At 40.3% G+C, this 16,720-nt stretch overlaps 1 protein-coding gene across 1 annotated transcript in view; it reads left to right on the forward strand.

The window, feature by feature from the left end:
• itgav (integrin, alpha V) overlaps positions 1 to 16,720 on the forward strand; it is a 41,315-nt gene that overhangs the window by 17,682 nt on the left and 6,913 nt on the right. Inside the window, exons 6-26 of the mRNA XM_084908657.1 lie at positions 547 to 595; positions 2,464 to 2,586; positions 3,078 to 3,122; positions 3,461 to 3,504; positions 4,504 to 4,560; positions 5,821 to 5,873; positions 7,364 to 7,439; positions 8,005 to 8,134; positions 8,440 to 8,537; positions 9,110 to 9,203; positions 9,364 to 9,409; positions 10,360 to 10,467; positions 10,664 to 10,719; positions 10,827 to 10,978; positions 11,159 to 11,296; positions 11,511 to 11,578; positions 11,686 to 11,824; positions 12,046 to 12,138; positions 12,422 to 12,501; positions 16,218 to 16,298; positions 16,612 to 16,717. Of these exons, the coding sequence (XP_084764783.1) occupies positions 547 to 595; positions 2,464 to 2,586; positions 3,078 to 3,122; positions 3,461 to 3,504; positions 4,504 to 4,560; positions 5,821 to 5,873; positions 7,364 to 7,439; positions 8,005 to 8,134; positions 8,440 to 8,537; positions 9,110 to 9,203; positions 9,364 to 9,409; positions 10,360 to 10,467; positions 10,664 to 10,719; positions 10,827 to 10,978; positions 11,159 to 11,296; positions 11,511 to 11,578; positions 11,686 to 11,824; positions 12,046 to 12,138; positions 12,422 to 12,501; positions 16,218 to 16,298; positions 16,612 to 16,717 (1,836 nt within the window). The remainder of the gene's footprint in view (positions 1 to 546; positions 596 to 2,463; positions 2,587 to 3,077; positions 3,123 to 3,460; positions 3,505 to 4,503; positions 4,561 to 5,820; positions 5,874 to 7,363; positions 7,440 to 8,004; positions 8,135 to 8,439; positions 8,538 to 9,109; positions 9,204 to 9,363; positions 9,410 to 10,359; positions 10,468 to 10,663; positions 10,720 to 10,826; positions 10,979 to 11,158; positions 11,297 to 11,510; positions 11,579 to 11,685; positions 11,825 to 12,045; positions 12,139 to 12,421; positions 12,502 to 16,217; positions 16,299 to 16,611; positions 16,718 to 16,720) is intronic.

Here is a 16,720-nt window from a genome sequence, read left to right on the forward strand (position 1 = left end):
TGAATTCAAAAACGAGTTTAAGTTATAGGATCACTGTAGTACTTAAGATGTATGCTTTGGAGATTCTCATAGCATCTTAATACTTCAGTCTATACAGTGTCTGTGGGATGACATTCCTATAGATAAAGGCACGACCAAATGAGAGTTGGAGAAAACAGTGCAGGCTGTGGAATGTTGTATACACTGCACAGTTAAGCGATTCTGAATCAGGAGATAAAAATGCAATAAGTCTTCAGTTGCAGCAGATTGTCCTTTCATCAACCATCAATTTGAGGTTTTTAGTTTAGTACAGTAGTGTCACATTCAGCTAGAATTCACTGCCTCTCTATTTGTTACAACATAATGCAAAATTAATAATGGTAGAAATGAAAGATTTGGGGCGAGGATATGATCCCAGTCAGGGGAGCATCTGTACTGAATCACTAGTTCAGTAAGTTGAACTGTTAACCCTTTGGAAAAGAATGTGTTTTTTACTATAAGACTGAGTAAGGAGTGCAAGACAAAATCTGGATTTTCCTTTCCCCTCTCCTTTTTTTATGTCTTCAGAATGACAAAAGGGTGGTGGTGGGAGGACCTGGCAGCTTCTACTGGCAGGGTGAGTGTAACACTGACTACGTGTAGGCGTTTGTGTGTGTGTTTCCTGCTGCCACCTTAAAGCAAGTGTGGTGACTCACACATGAAGACAGACAGTTCATTTCCAGGTCATCCAGCCAGCCCTGTTTTCACTGCCCCTCTCTCTGTTTTTTAGTTCAGGGTGAACAGACAGAGACCGACACCTTTTTATGAATGACAAGTTGTAACAAATAAGGCTATGACAGAGCATTCAGGCCGAACACTGTGTCAAAAAGGTGTTTGTATATTCCTCCACATCGTCGATAACATGGTCTGCTGCTCAATGAGGCTTTCAGCTGAGCTGTCAGTGGTTTTAAAAGCTGCTGGATCAGCATGAGCAGTGTGTGCTGTGTCACTGTGGGGTCTGGGGACTAGAGAACATTTACTGTAACTGTATTTAAATACAGTTTTACGCTAGGTACTTTACCCCTTTCACGCATAGTGGTCACAACAGTGGACAGCTATTCAAGGGCTGTTTTCTTGTATTTGTGTCAGTGTTTATGGTATACTTGCACATAAACCACTACATTGGAGACTGATGTGTCACTCCATACCCTGCCACCCACTCCAAAGGTGATGTTGTCCACCTAAGTGGACTTGTAAAAACTATTTGAAAAGTACATGTTTAAAAAATCATGTTCAAAAATCTGTTTTTTAATGCCTAAAGATGAATAAAAATACTTAAGAAATATGAATGAATGATGAATAATAATAATTCATCAGAATCAGAAAGACTTTATTTATAACCCCAAGGGGCAATTAACATACAACAGAGCAGCATGACGTTGAAGATAAGGACATGGCATAAACATGAAAGGGTCAAAGAAAGGTAGTTTTTCTGAGTCTATCCACTGGAATACAGAGTCATAACTATTGTTTTATAACTCTTAACTGAAGTGGACTTTGTATTCAAGTTCAAATTTGGTCCTAAAAACTGTTTTGCTTGTGAGCTGCATATAAAATTCATTTTAACTGTTGAAATTGTGATCAGCATGTGTGGTTGGAATTGAAGCACCCAGAGTTTTTTTTTCCTACGTTGACAAAAAGTAACTCGGATTAAAAAATAATGAACAAAAGCTGTGTTATTATGATGTTGTCTGTAGCGTAGTTTTCACAGGTACAGTTGATCAGAATGTTAACAGCTATAGGAAAAAAAACACTGATCTCAACTTGTAGTTCACGGCATTACTCACTGCACCATCTCACTCTGGACCATAGCATGCATCATCGCACGCTTAAGATTTTAATGAGCAGGTAAAGCTATGAGGTGTGTGTGTGTCTGTCTGTCTTTCTATATCTGAGCAGCATTTTGTAATGTTTGTCTGGCCATCTGATATTAGAGGGTGTGACATGGATTATACCCCGAACGCTGAGTCAGTCACACAATTTTTTTTCCCCCTTTATGGTCATAGTCTTCCTGCGCCTTCCTGTGTTAGCCTAATGATTGTTTCCTGTTGAGTCAGCACTCACAGTTACACACCCAACCACACACTCCACACTGTTGTTTCTGATTAGATAGCTGTTAATGCTGCGTCTCTGTGGCTCCTTTAATTACAAGTTGTATGTTTTTTGTTTTTTTCTCGACACCAAAAGTGCGTCAGCGTGTAAACACACATGTGAAAGAACTTTTTCTTTCTGCCCTTTACCTCCTTCACTTTTTTTCTGTTCCCCTAAATTGCTGGTGTTTTTTCGCTTTTGTCTCCTGTGCTCTAACATTTTTCTTTTCCATCTTTTTTTCTCTCTTGCTCTATCCTCACTCTTTCCTTGTGTTCTGTCTTGCTTTGCTCTTCTTGTTCTCCTCCATGCCGTCTCCTCTGTCTTTTCTTCTTCTCTCTCCTCCTCTCTCTTCAGGTCAGCTGATCTCTGATGACGTCTCAGAGATTTTTACCCGCTTCAATAATGAGTACATCACCCGTTATGGAAACACGCTCTCCACCAAGTCAGCCAATGCCCAGTATGACGACAGTTATCTTGGTAAGTACACAATCACGTACACACCTTCAGTCAGATTTTCATAACTTCTATGTTTATGTCTCACAGCTCTTTGTTAACCAGTGGGTGGAATCCATCTTTTGCATGTAGTCTGTGATCATCATATTAGTGTTAGTCTACAAGCAGGACCTGGTATAAAGAGATAAAAAAAAACCTGCTGCTTGAGTTTTTTTATGTGTAAAATTAAATAACTGTCAAATATAAAACTATGAAAGCAAAGTTTAACAGTAAAGCATTTACACAAATTACAACGTTGCAGCTGCAAGCTTTGAGAACGATCCAAACACAGAGGATGAACTTTTCTAGTGTGTCTAGCTATTGAGAATGTGCCTGTAAATTACAATATATTTGAATTATATACACAAATTCTTATTTAGAGGAAGAATTTGTGCATCTTTAAACATTTTTTGAAACGATCAAACCCCAGAAAATTTGAACAGTCTGACCGAGAGACTCTGTGATTGTGTTCACAGGATACTCTGTGACAGTTGCAGACTTCAATGGCGATGGAAAGGACGGTAAGAGGGATAATAAAGGGGATTTATATAATGCAAGTGTACTGCAAATACACCAGTGTGAAATGTTCACACAGTTTTCACACACTTATAAAGAAAAGGCTCGGAGTGAGTTGAATTAAATGCTCTGTTTTTAAAGGCAGTGTCCCGTGGACGCCCAGCTTCCCTTTTAAAGCCACAGTAAATGTAACAGTGTTGGGTTTTTTGATTTTCATATAAACCAAGTCAATGGCGTAATTATAACAGCAATATTTGAAGCAATAGCAAAAAAAGTCACATCTGTAGTTAGACACTAACAGACTGGTTATCATCTATCTGTTCAACTTTTTATGCTTCCACAGATTTTGTGACTGGAGTACCGAGGGGGGAGAAGGCGCTGGGTTATGTAAGTGTTACAAGCTCACACACACTTCTCAATGTTTGAACTATGCCAAGTTACAGCTGTTGTCCTAGAGCTTCCATAGTGCAGGACATGCATATTATCCAGTCAGTCTGTGGTCAGAGAGTGTACCTACCTCAGGGCTTTAGGCAGAGTGCTTCATAGCATCTAAACAACAATTATCAGCTAGTGCTCTGCTTCAGATATTCACTGTCAGTCTTCTCAAGCTCAAGCTGTGATTGGATGATTGGTGGTTTCTCTTCATCTAGTTGTATAACAATTTAAAGCAAACCGTTATTGAGAGTTCAGAGTTTCAGTTACAAAGACTAACTTCAATTCTTCTTATGTTCATTACATATGGTTAGAGTAATAAACCCACACAAACCCAAGTCACACAAAGACTTAGATTTTTTCATTAGGAAACATAAGCTTGCTGTTAAATATTAATCATTGTGGCTTCAGATTGCATTGCAAATAAAACACAGAGGAAAATAAGCTAAAAATACAGCACTGTCTACAGCACCATGTAAGAAAAGAAGACATAACGAAGTACAAATCTCTCTCGGGTTTAATTTTGTAGTTTGGAGTCACGTCCAGGATATAAATATTGAGGTTTGTTGATTAATTTTTAAGTAATTGTTGGAGCCAAGGGTATAATGCAGCTGATGTGGGCTATTATAAACCAGTGAAACTGCTTGCACTGGCTTATTACTAGATAAGTGAAGAAGTGGCAAAGATCAGAGAAAGTTGTATAACAGAAACAGATTTTTTTTTCCTCTTAAACTTTTAGAGGGGCCGGACCCTTAGATTAGGAACCAGTGCACAAAGCTGGCTTCAACAGTGCTGCTGACATTTGATGATTCTGTGTTATTACTGTAAATGTGTTATGTCAATAACAGAAGCAGAAGATGCTTTATTATTGTGAGATGCACAGCAGCACTGCTGAGTTCTAAAAGCGTTAATGGGGATTTAGCTGCTGATCTGTGCTGTGTTTCGATGTTTTAGGTGAACATCTTTAACGGCGCAGTCATGGAGTCCATGATCAACTTCACAGGGTCACAGGTGAGTTGTGGGACAGCCATACTCTGTGGCACAGAAAGCCACGGCTGCATGTTTCAAAGTGGGTTTGCCCCTGAGGATATAATCAGTAAAACAAGGGGTGGAGAAAAACAAAAAATCAGCCCACGTTCTAGATCAGTTTACAGATTGCACGAGGCCAGTTAGAAATATTGGAAGTTGACACGGGTGTTTGGTTGCCTGGAGGAGACGAGCATCAGCGTGCATTTTAATGTAACAGCTTGTACTATACTGTTTTGAACCTGCTTTGAAATACGGTCTAATTGTGGTTTATTAATGAGCTGTTCACCAACACTTACTTTTCAAGAAGCTGTAATCCAGATGATATTCACTTATTACATTGAGCAAAATGATCGATCATGTCTACACAGAGGGGTTATATTCAGCTGCACATTAAGCATCTCAGTGAGCTGCAAATGTTTTTTCAGTTTGCTGTAAAACACCTAAATGTCGTGCTGGATGCCTTTTTAGTAATGGTCAGTGTCAGATGGCAAGAAGAAGAGAGCTGCTCCTGTATCCACTGTATTATTATTTTGGTAGTTCTGAAGGGTTGAAGAAACCAGGCTTTGGATCTTTTTAGGTGTAGAAGATCCTGTGAACACTGATCTTAAATCAAGATGTAAACTGCTCCAGATGCAGATATAGCAGAGGGGGAGGAGGGTGGGGAGGAAAACAGACTGTCATCGCTCGAGTTAATTACTTCCTCTTCGTTTTCCTGTCTGTCCACCATAGCTCCCCCTCTGAACCTTGTAACCTCACTTTTCAGTTTCCTGCTGCCTGCTTTCTCTTTAAAGAGACAGACGCCTCTCCCTGACGTCAAGCCTCTCACTCCTCCTTTAGTTTTCTCTGAATGTCTTCTGTTTATGCGATCTCACCTCTGATATCATTGTGCTAGTCACTGGGTTGTGGTTTGAGAATGGCCTCTTATTTCACTCAGAAGCTGCTGATGGACTGTGTTTCTTTACGAGGAGAAACATCATTCTAGCTTGTATCAGAGATGCAGCCATTACATCACAACTATTTACAGAGATATAACATTGAGTTCCTAAAGACTATTAAATTCAAAAGGCCACAGTAGTCTGATAGGCAATAAATGCTTTTGATTTTGTAATGCTAATATAATATACTTAAATAAAAAGTTCAATCTAAAGATTTCCAATCTGACCAAAATGTTTGTGACTGCGTGCTTTCTTGTGTAAACTCATGATTCCATCTCCTCGACTCTCCTTCGCTCTCATCTTGTAGATGGCCGCGTACTTTGGACATTCAGTTGCAGCTTTTGATGTCAACAATGACGGGTGAGTACGTGTTTGTGTGTGCTCATACAATTTCCCCATCTGTGGTTTAAGACAAGCCCTCCAACAAAAGAATAGATATATTCTTCTGTACGTAGATATCCGTACAGCACCATCCATGGAATTTATGGCAGAACAATTTTTGTCACCACAGTGCAACAATAGGATGACAACATATTTCCACTGAACTGTCTCTCTTTGCAGTTGGGGGTATTATTTGCTGTGTTTTGCTGCTATTTGGTGTGGTTCTGTGTGTATGTGTGAGTGTGTATCAGTGTTTTCTGCTGTGTAAAAGCTACATATTAAACCGGAATCCATTTTTCTTTAAATATCTGAATCCTACTTCCAATCACCATTAAAATGACAAGAGCTGACACTTAGAAGAGCTAATGTTTGTCCAGCTTGGGTAGTGTTTGGGGGAAATATGAATGGCAGATATTTTTATATTAATGCGTCTCTAAGGTAGACTTTGGTGTACTTGTACCCTCGATAGTGAAGTGAGCTCTGTTATTTTCTCTTGCGAGAGCTCCCGGGTAATTTAAAAGCACATTGAAGACTTTTACAACTGCTTTTGACCTCTGGAAACACTCAAACTTCAACACTGTTCACTTTGCTGTCAGCTTGAGCTTTGATGGCCTCTTTTAAGTGAAACCAGAACGCGGCAAAATTTGGAGTGTTTCGAGACTTTACATGTTTGCGAAGTTTGCGGTGGTTCATACACTTGTTTACGTGTTTAGTTGTGTGCCAACTAAAATAAGTGGTGTGAGAGAAGCTGGGTGCTAATGCCATCACTTTAAGGAAGTGGTGAAAATTATCAAACACAACCACCAAACCTCTCAGAGGATGTTTGACCATCTTATCAGTGTTTCTGTTCAGCATGCTAACAAATGCTGACTGCTTGTTCCCATCTGCTCCTGTTGTGAGAGTATTGTGTTAACTGGTTGATGATGATAAACAGCTGGTTAGTCTCTATTGGTGCGTTCAAGAAAGGAAATAATGAGTGTCAGGAAATCTGTTAAAATCTATTTATCTGGCAAAGAATCAGAGTGGGTGAAATGTGGGTAACATCGTGGAAATGTGATACTAGAGTTGCTGTTGTTTATCAGTCGACACAGCTCTGATGTCTTCTGAGTGACATTTAAGTCTTTCCGCTGTTGTTGATGGAGCAATGCTGCATGGCACCTTCTAAAGTAAAAAAGCAGTTGAGATAAAATCACTCCATACTGAGCAATTCGATGACTCGGTGTATCGTTTTGTTTAAACAGCCTTTTCACCTGTTCTTGTGCCATCTCTGTCCTCTCTACAAGCACTCTTCTTAGTGTCAAACAGATCACAAAGGGATGTAAAGGATGACAGACGCTTTGCCCTTAGAATAATATGGATACACTGTGTTTTAGTTATAAATATAAAATGCAGATGAATGAATATTAAATGAATATAGTCAAATAATAAGTGATCTGGTGTTCTTATTTTGTGTTTCATCTGTCTGTCAGTAATATGGATGTGTTCGTTGGAGCTCCTCTCTTCATGGACAGGGGCTCAGATGGAAAACTGAGGGAGGTGGGACAGGTAGGCACACACAGAGCATCCGTTGCATATGTGCATACATACATACTCATACTGTAAAAGTGTTTGACAGATTAGGTGAACTGTGCTTTCTTTGTTTTTTATTAAAGAAAGCAAATATATTTAGCTGGAAACTCATCAACTTTGTAAGAAGTAATTAGAAAATTAACAACTCTGTGCCGAAGTATGAAGCTATTTAAAATAGTGCTGTCAGTGTTAATATTGTTAAAATGAAGTTAACAAGAGTTAGCTAAGGCGTAGGGCTGCATGGCATCAAAGCATGCAGCAAGTTAGCACGGATCGCCACATGCTAACTTGCTAATGGAGATTTGCCGCGTTAATGCAGTTATGGCGTTAACGTCATTTTAACGAGATTAACGCTGGCAGCACTAATTTTAAAATATTAATACTGTAACACAAATTTAAGGCAAAGGGTAAATCTTTCTAAAATATGAGCAAAATATAAAGGATGTGGAGTTTTTTGTTAGGCTTCAGTTTGTTAAAACCGTGTGTGTGCGTGTGTGTGTGCGTGTGTGTGTGTGCGTGTGTGTGTGTGTGTGTTCTTCAGGTGTCTGTCTATCTTGGTCGGGGTGGATTTTCCTTTCAACCACCTCGGTTGCTCACTGGATCCGAAGTTTACGCCAGATATGGCTCTGCCATTGCAGCGCTAGGAGACCTGAACATGGATGGCTACAACGGTAACAGAGAGCACCACAACACACCACCCTCTCCCCCTCCGGTATTTTAGCTCTTTCTGTCTTTGTGAGGATAAAGTGAGCCACTAACCAGTTCAAGCCCCCACACATCCCTTTGATGATGAAGACCAGTTGAAACAGCGGTTTAAAACTGAAATTTGTCCACAGATACATATGTGTGTAAACAAACACAGACACAGGTCCCTGCTGAAGTATACATGATTTAGTAAATGCATCAGCTGCTTTTCACCTTGACTGCTACACAGTAGTTCTTTACCCACTCCACATCTCCCTCCACTCTTTTCCAGATGTGGCCATCTCTGCTCCTTACGGAGGCCCCAACCATAATGGCTTGGTTTACATCCATAATGGCAGCCCTCAGGGGCCCAAAGCATCACCATCCCAGGTAAATACCACACCTGCCCCTTCCATTCACTGTGTTTATATACACTTTAGTTACCCGCTTATAGTTAGATTTCTACAGTAAGTGGATTTTGTAAATGTTATATAGGTGACAACTTTTATTCTTTGTTTTTATTTTTAAGACTTCTGTTTAGTGTTTATGGTGTGAAGCGCTGTACACAGTGAAAATCCTGCCCACACTCTGAAGTAGTCACAGGCAAAGACTGCTGAAACCAGTGATTCTAACCTCACTGAAAATACAGCAAACATAAAGTTTTCACTTAAACTGGTTCACAGTTAGTGTGGGATTACCATAAAACCCTGATTAGACATTCAAAGAATGGCTGTAAGAACTATTTTAGTTATGTTTGTTTTTAGTTTCACTTTCAAATCAGCTGATTTAGATAACTGGATTCAGTTCTGACCACTGTGCAGCTGGTCATGTCGATGTGGCCTTCCCACATCCTCCCAGTCACGTTGGTGTGCTATAATTTTTAACTGAAAGGAAGTTTACTACTATAGCAACAAGAGCTCCAACATAAACTTTTAATTTGAAATGTTTGCCTCATCTCTCAGCGCCTGGAGGGCAAATGGGCATCCAGTTACATGCCCCCTAGCTTTGGGTACTCCATGTCTGGAAATACTGACATAGACCAGAATGGATATCCAGGTAAAGACAGACACACACACACACACACACACACACACACACACACACACACACACACACACACACAGAAACGTGTACATGTAGAGAAGCACAGCAGGAGGCAAATGAATGTCAGTAGCTGTGCTGTGAAAAAGAGCTGATGTGTGTTTCTGCCCCACAGATTTAATAGTTGGAGTGTTTGGAGCAGACAGAGCCGTTTTATACAGGTAATCAAATCCTTAATCTACACTGCGTGTGTGAGTGTGCTTGCCTGCTGTGACTGTGTGTGTGTCTGTAATGCTTCTGATAGAAGCTGATGAGTTTAATGAGCAAGGCCACCTCTGATATCAAAAAGCTGCTGTTTTCATTCAGCTCCTACTGGCTTTATAGATGCTATTAGGACACGTTCAACCTGCATCCCCATGCTCATTTGTTTTTGTTTGTTAATATTTATGTACATATATATCCTAAATGTTTAATGTGAACCCTTTTCATACAGTCATACTCATTCATAACCGCTTAGAACAACCAGATGTGCATGGAGTGTTTCCATTGTTGAGGTCTTGAAACCAGATGTGATGAGTGAGTGGAAGGGTTTCTGACTGGGGCACTGTACGCTCAGCTGTCAATTGCAATAACTGCTTTCTAAAACGTACAGTAGAATCAGTGACGTAGATCATGCAGTCATTATGGAGGCATGTACTCAGATCAAGTTAAAGGAGAGTTTTCCAGAGACTTGTTGCAACAACAGCTGTCGACCCCCTGCTGGACATTAAGAAGAATGCAGGTTTAAGGCCTAGAACATTAAGTAAAAGTGTCCACATATTTACTGGAATTCCTAAAAGCTTGTTTTTCCATACTTAATTTTCCAAAACAAACCAAATGCAGGACGAACAACAAGGTTTAAAAACAGCTTTGTCCCAGCAGCCATGACAGCCATGTGACATGATGCTGTGTGGTTTTTAAATACTTCTGTCTGTCTTAATGTGTTCTGCCTTGAGCACCTTACAAGGCAATTTTTTAAATATATTTTTAAAAATCATTTGTAAAATGCTAAATGCTTGATTAGAGCTGTAACAGTCGATTAGTCTTTCATCAAAATCTTTCATCTTAATAAGCAACTATTTTGTCGCTTGTATTGTCACTGACCTAACCTCTGTGTGTTGTGCATGTACAGAGCCCGTCCAGTGATCAGTGTAAATGCCACGTTGGACATCACACCCCTGATCATCAACCCTGAGGAAAAGAACTGCACACTGTCTAATACCAGCACACCTGTATCATGGTGAGCAGTCACATTTCTACTAAAACATGTACTTGTAGTCTTTTCTGACAGGTTTTTTTCTTTTTCTTGTCAATACGTTCGGTTCGCCTGCACACATAAACACCTACAGTCATCCTTTGCTGTGCATTTTTGTCAATAACTGATTGAAACATCATTGTTAAACATTATTAGGGGGGACTCATGTGTTGTTTTTCAGTTTTAAGGTGAAGTACTGTCTGAAGGTCAACGGCCATAGGGCTCCAGACCTGCTCAGTAAGTAAATCTGCAGAAGCTACATCCCATTTTCCCTCCGCACAACAAGAAGAGTTGCATTAGTTGTGGCGGTGCAACATTCAGATTTTGTCTAATAACTCTCCCAGCTTTCCGAGTGGACCTCATGTTGGACCGCTTGAAGCAGAAGGAGACGACTAAGCGTGTCTTCTTCCTGCACAGTCGCGCCTTTCAGTACTCAAAAGACACGACCGTGTCCAACGGCAAAGGGCCGACCTGCGAGGAGCAGTGGGTCTACCTGGTGAGCGAGTCACACGGTTTAGAATCACAGGACTAACACAGGATGAAAGCTGCTTTTAGAGATGCATGTTAACTGGATTTGTGACCACAGAGGTTTTCAAAGTTTGAAGGATAAAAGGAAAATGCTTCCCAGGAATGGATTTACAAACATGGCTCTTTATGTTTCCTCCTGCTCTGTCAGGATAATCGAGAGTTCCGGGATAAGATCACTCCCATCTCAGTGTCGATGGAGTACAGTATGAACTACCAGCGGGCTGCAGACAAAACGGGATTGCAGCCTATTGTTGACATGTCATCTCCATCTGAAATCAACAAACAGGTAAGTATGTGCAGCTTATTCAATGAATGAACAACGATCTGTGACTTTTAGGGCCTTTGGTAGTCATGTTGGCATGTAGAGAATGATAGTTCACAATTTATTTTTTTGATAATGAAGGCTTTATAGTAGTTTGGACCAAACAATACTGAATGACTCCTTTTATTTATCGTTCTTTGATACTGAACATCTTCATCTTTGCTCTTCTCTCCATCAGGTTCATATCCTGTTGGACTGTGGGCCTGACAACATCTGCAAACCTGACCTCAAGCTGTCGGTTAAAAGGTGAGAAAACAAACTCAACCTAAGTTAAACCAAAAAGTTTTGCCAATGAAATCAGGACGGAAATTTAGGTTGAAACCCTCAGTTTAGTGTTCTTTGCCTCCCTTCAGTGACCGTGACCAGATTTACATTGGCGATGATAACGCTCTGACCCTGGAGATCACCGCTGAGAATCAAGGTGAGGGAGCCTACGAGGCCGAACTCCACATCTACCCTCCGCAGCAGGCTGACTTCAGCGGTCGCAGTCAGGTAATACAGACGCCACTCCACTTTGCCCAGATTCAGCCAAAATCAGTTTAATGTTCACTTTGAAGTGAGGAGATACATTTTCCTGCTGCTGTACTTTGAGAAATAAAGCTGAAAAGTTCTTGCATTGGAATGTTTGTTCATAAAGTATTACTGTACAATCCAGTTCATCATTGAGCTGGTAATAATTCTTGTAATAATCAGTGATGTCTTATTTTTCTTAGGCCCTGTCTAGGCTGTCCTGCGCCTACAAGAAAGAGAACCAGACTAAAATGGTGGTGTGTGACCTTGGAAACCCCATGAAGGGAGGAACTAAGGTCAGTGATCGGTGCATGTAAAGACACACACACACATAGGAGTTGGTCCAACTGGAAGTTGATCAGAAGGGAAAGAAAACTTTAAAGCACATTTGATTTGCCCGAATAAATATTTGAATCAAATATATTGAACTGCAGCTTTAAAATCAGAATACGTCAGTAATGAAGTTTCGATTATTTTGAGTGACCTTTGTTCACCAAATCAAGTCTAGTGATGTCTGCTGGATTTTCTTGCATCCTCCTGCTCACTGATTGGCCCTGTCCCTGTGCTCTCATTGGTCAGATGGTGGCTGAGTTGGGGTTCAGCGTGCAACAGCTATCAGAGGACGACACATCTGTCCGCTTTGACCTGCAGATAGTCAGGTACGGAACAGTGTTTGGTCTCTTTGTTCTGACCCTGCTTTAACTCATCAAATTTAACCCATTTTGATATTTGATAGAAGCAAAAATACCCTGGATGCTACGCTTTTGTATAGGCGCTATAAATGTTTGTACACCGAGACTGCTCCGGGACAAATTCGACCTGAATCGGTTCAGATCAGGGGGATTTTAAATCTTGGGGAACAGTAAAACTGTGTAGGAGTGGTCATATGTAGATAGGGGGCAGGGTTTAATAAGAATATTTTCTTCTTCCTGCTCCTTTTCACACATGGTTGTAGTGCTTTATTGATAGAAAGTGTGGTTGGTTTGTTTGATCTGTTGTTTGAAGGGCGACCGTGGCTCAGGGGGTTGGGAAGTGTATCTGTAACCGGAAGGTCACCGGTTCGATCCCCGGGCTCTCTGTCCTGGTCGTTGTGTCCTTGGGCAAGACACTTTACCCTACCGCCTACTGGTGTTGGCCAGAGGGGCCGATGGCGCGATATGGCAGCCTCGCTTCTGTCAGTCTGCCCCAGGGCAGCTGTGGCTACAACTGTAGCTGCCTCCACCAGTGTGTGAATGAATAGTGGCATTGTAAAGCGCTTTGAGTGCCTTGAAAAGTGCTATAGAAATCCAATCCATTATTATTATTATTATTACCAAGTGTGAAATAAATAAATAAATGAAATGAAATGAAATGAAATATGTGGCACACATAAGAACAAAGGTCATAACGAGGTCAGATGGTGCCTTCACACAGAAACAAGAGCTGTAATAGGGTGGTTAGGAAACAGGGCAAGAAGGTTCCTGGTTCAAATCCCAGCTGGGGCCTTTCTGTGTGGGGCTTGCATGTTCCCCCTTTGCCTGCTGGGTACTCCAGCAAAAATGCACGTGTTAGGTTAATTGTTGATTCTAAATTGGCCATGGAGGTAGATAAAGTGCTGTATGAAAGTCAATGTGTGACTAGTAGAAAAATGCATTACAAACATTTCATTAGGATTAATCATCAGTTTAGTTTGGTTATTAGCAATGTTCCCTCTAATTTTTCATGTGTCTGAGTGAACACTCAAACTCCCTGAGCGATCCCTTGGACCACTGTGAGCAACATTAGACGTGTGCACTGTAGTCACGCCAGCATCAAATCCATCCAAGTCACATGGTTTATTAAAATAATCAAATTACAGCATTTACATTTATGTTAGACGACTTTTAATTAACTGCTTTAGCCCACTTACAATGAAAATTTTAAAAAATCTTGTTCATGACCTGTGTAGTATGTTCACACTATTGGAAGTAAGTAGTAGTAGTATGTTTTTGCTCACAGGCGGAGAGTGTTTTCGAGCATTTTCCTTATAAAACGCAGTTTTTACCGTTTCTTCCCGCAGTAAATATAAACAAAGATAGTATTCAGGAAGAAAACCAAACATTGCAGATATTTTTATCATAACTCTGGTTTTACGTGGCCGATCAACACAATTTAAAAACTGGTATAAAGTCCACACTTTTCCCGTCAATTGTTCTGTCTGTCCTGCTCACATCTCCAATGGTTGTCCACGTTGTCATTAACGTGGCTTCACTCCACATCAGCCACGCCGCTTTGCTAGCTAAAACACCGGTGTCGGCACATAAGGACGCTGTCATAGCCTGTCAACGACGTTGATTAGCTGCATATATACGAATGTGAATCGCATCATTGGCTGGACTATGGGATAAGGTGGCATCGTTCTAATCCCATACGGGAGCAGCCAGTCACTCACTGACTAACACTGCAAAACAGAATTGTTAAAGTTTTAATTTTAATTTCAATTCAGGTTAGATTTTTTTTTTGTGCGCAACACAGATTTTCTGTGCGCAGAGACCGTGCCAGCAGTGCGCAATTGCGCACGCGCACAGCTTAGAGGGAACATTGGTTATTAGTCAAATGGGCTGTTTATACATTCTAAACAGATCTGTTGTTTAAAAATTGTTGTACACAATCACTATGAGGGACTCTCTGGCCTTGGTCAAAATTGAGTCGAACTTACTTCGAAGGCCTGAAATATCAACAGTAGGTAATTCTGGGTAATTGTAATGAGTGCCGCATAGTGCCACCTACTGACAGCACTTCAGTTTTTGTTTTCTTTTTCATATTCGCACACAAACACTGGTGTATAGAGAGGCAAAAGTTACACAAATACTAAAATCAAGGCTAAAATATAAATAAAGTTTTCACTTTGTCATTATGAGAAATTAATGGTAGTCTCAACAAGTGTTTTAAATGAAGGATTTCAGTACATCCTGTATCCAGTGTGAAATGATAAGGACTCTGCTGTTATTCCAAGGACACAAAAGAAAAGCAGGGTACAGTAGCATCAATACACCTCAGAAGGTTTAGCGTGATAGAAGCTAACTGCAATCAGACTGAGTGTTAAGCCCACTTAATTCATTAAAGCAGAGCTGTTTTCCTCGTCTCACTCATCTGAATGACAAAAGCCCTGAAACTGTGAAGGAAGCAGCTCCGTCTTCACATTCTTCTGTGTTAGTGTTTTTGTACTTCTGTGGCAGAGAGAGAGAGAGAAGTATGTTAATGAAGGGTTTTCAGCAGTCTTTGGTTCGCCTCCTCTTCAGCTCATCGACACACTCGTACTGCACAGCAGTTTCACTGCTCCTTAAATGTGTGTCAGGAGATTTCTGCAGGCCGTTTCTCTCTTTTTGTCATCACCTTTGACATGTACAGATTAACTATGTTTTAACCTTTTCTCATATTCTTAAACTTTTTAAGGTAGTTATCTTTATTATTATCTGTTACATTTGACTTATTCCTGATTTATTTTTGATTTCTTTCATGAGCTCTACATATTAGCAACATTGTTGGTGATTACTGTATTTATTTGTCAGGTTGGAGCAACAGATTTTCAGTCAGTTAGTTGCAGTTGAGTGTTGTGATGTCTTTGATTTGCAGTTTGGCACTGACAGCATTTTCTTCACGATAAGCACAAATGTAGAATTTAGCACTTTAGCATCAGGTTCGAACTTTTAATCAGGATTTTACTTTTTTTAGTATTTATTACCATCATTCACTGGACTTATTATTCAATAGTGTCTTTCATTTTATTTTATCTTTATCTTTATTTGCCTTTTTTATGACATATATCTTCTTTGAAATGTCTTTTAGATGCTTTACAAATAAGAATAGAGTAATCAATAAGTTGTAATATTTCTCCAGCCATTCATTCATTTTCTTCAGCTTATCCAATTTAGGATCCTTACATTAGAAATGTAACAGACTCCAGGACTGAGTTGCTGCGCATAAGATATGGTTCAGGCAAAGCCTATCATAGCTGTCCTAGGACGAGAGGCACGGTTCCCCCTGGACAATTTGTCAGTCTGCCGCAGGGCTGAATCATAAAGACAGACAACCATTCACTGCATTCAGACCTGTGCGCAGTTAGAATTACTGATGTAACTAAACCTGGCACAGTGGTTAGTACGATGGCCTCACAGCAAAAAGGTCCTGGGTTCAAATCCAGCCTCTACGTGTTCTCCCGTGTCTGTGTGGGTTCTCTCAGGTGACTCTGGCTTCCATCCACAGTCCAGAGACGTGTGCGTGGTTAGGTTATCTTAATAAGGTTAGATCATTGTATTGTGATGTTGTTTATTTTAACACATTAAGGGGTTAGGGATTTTGTTTGTTTGTTTGTTTTTGGTCATGTGAATGTGACTGTTTGTTGTTGATTTTTCAGCTCTAACCAGTTTGACAACACCAGTCCCAAAGTCACCAGCGTCATCAAACTGGCTGTACTCGCTAAAGTCTCCATCAGAGGGTAAAACGCACAGAAACACACACTGCTGCTCCTGAAGGTGTTTCTCTTTCTGCTTAAGAAGCTTCAAAAGAAGAGGCTGTAATTTATATGATTTTCCCAATAGTGTATTTAAATAATAATAATAATTGATAAGCTTGTTGCCTCATCTTTAAAAAGGGATGAGGCTTTAAAAGCTACAGAATTTGTACAAGTATAAAAATAAAAGTGTTGACTACACCCTCGTTTAACTGGTATATCTCTGACTTTGAAACTTGCTTTAAAAACAAGTTTTTATGATTCCAGCTTCACATTCTTCCCTAAAATGTTTTTCCAGGTCTTCATCTCCTGGTCAGGTGTTTATTCCTATTGCCAACTGGAAACCGAGAGACCCTCCTGTATTCGGTGACGACATCGGACCACAAATAGTACACGTCTACGAGGTA

Source organism: Perissodus microlepis, chromosome 16 (genome assembly GCF_051167445.1).
Source record: "Perissodus microlepis isolate ML-2025 ecotype Zambia chromosome 16, ASM5116744v1, whole genome shotgun sequence".
Taxonomy (NCBI): Eukaryota; Metazoa; Chordata; class Actinopteri; order Cichliformes; family Cichlidae; genus Perissodus; species Perissodus microlepis.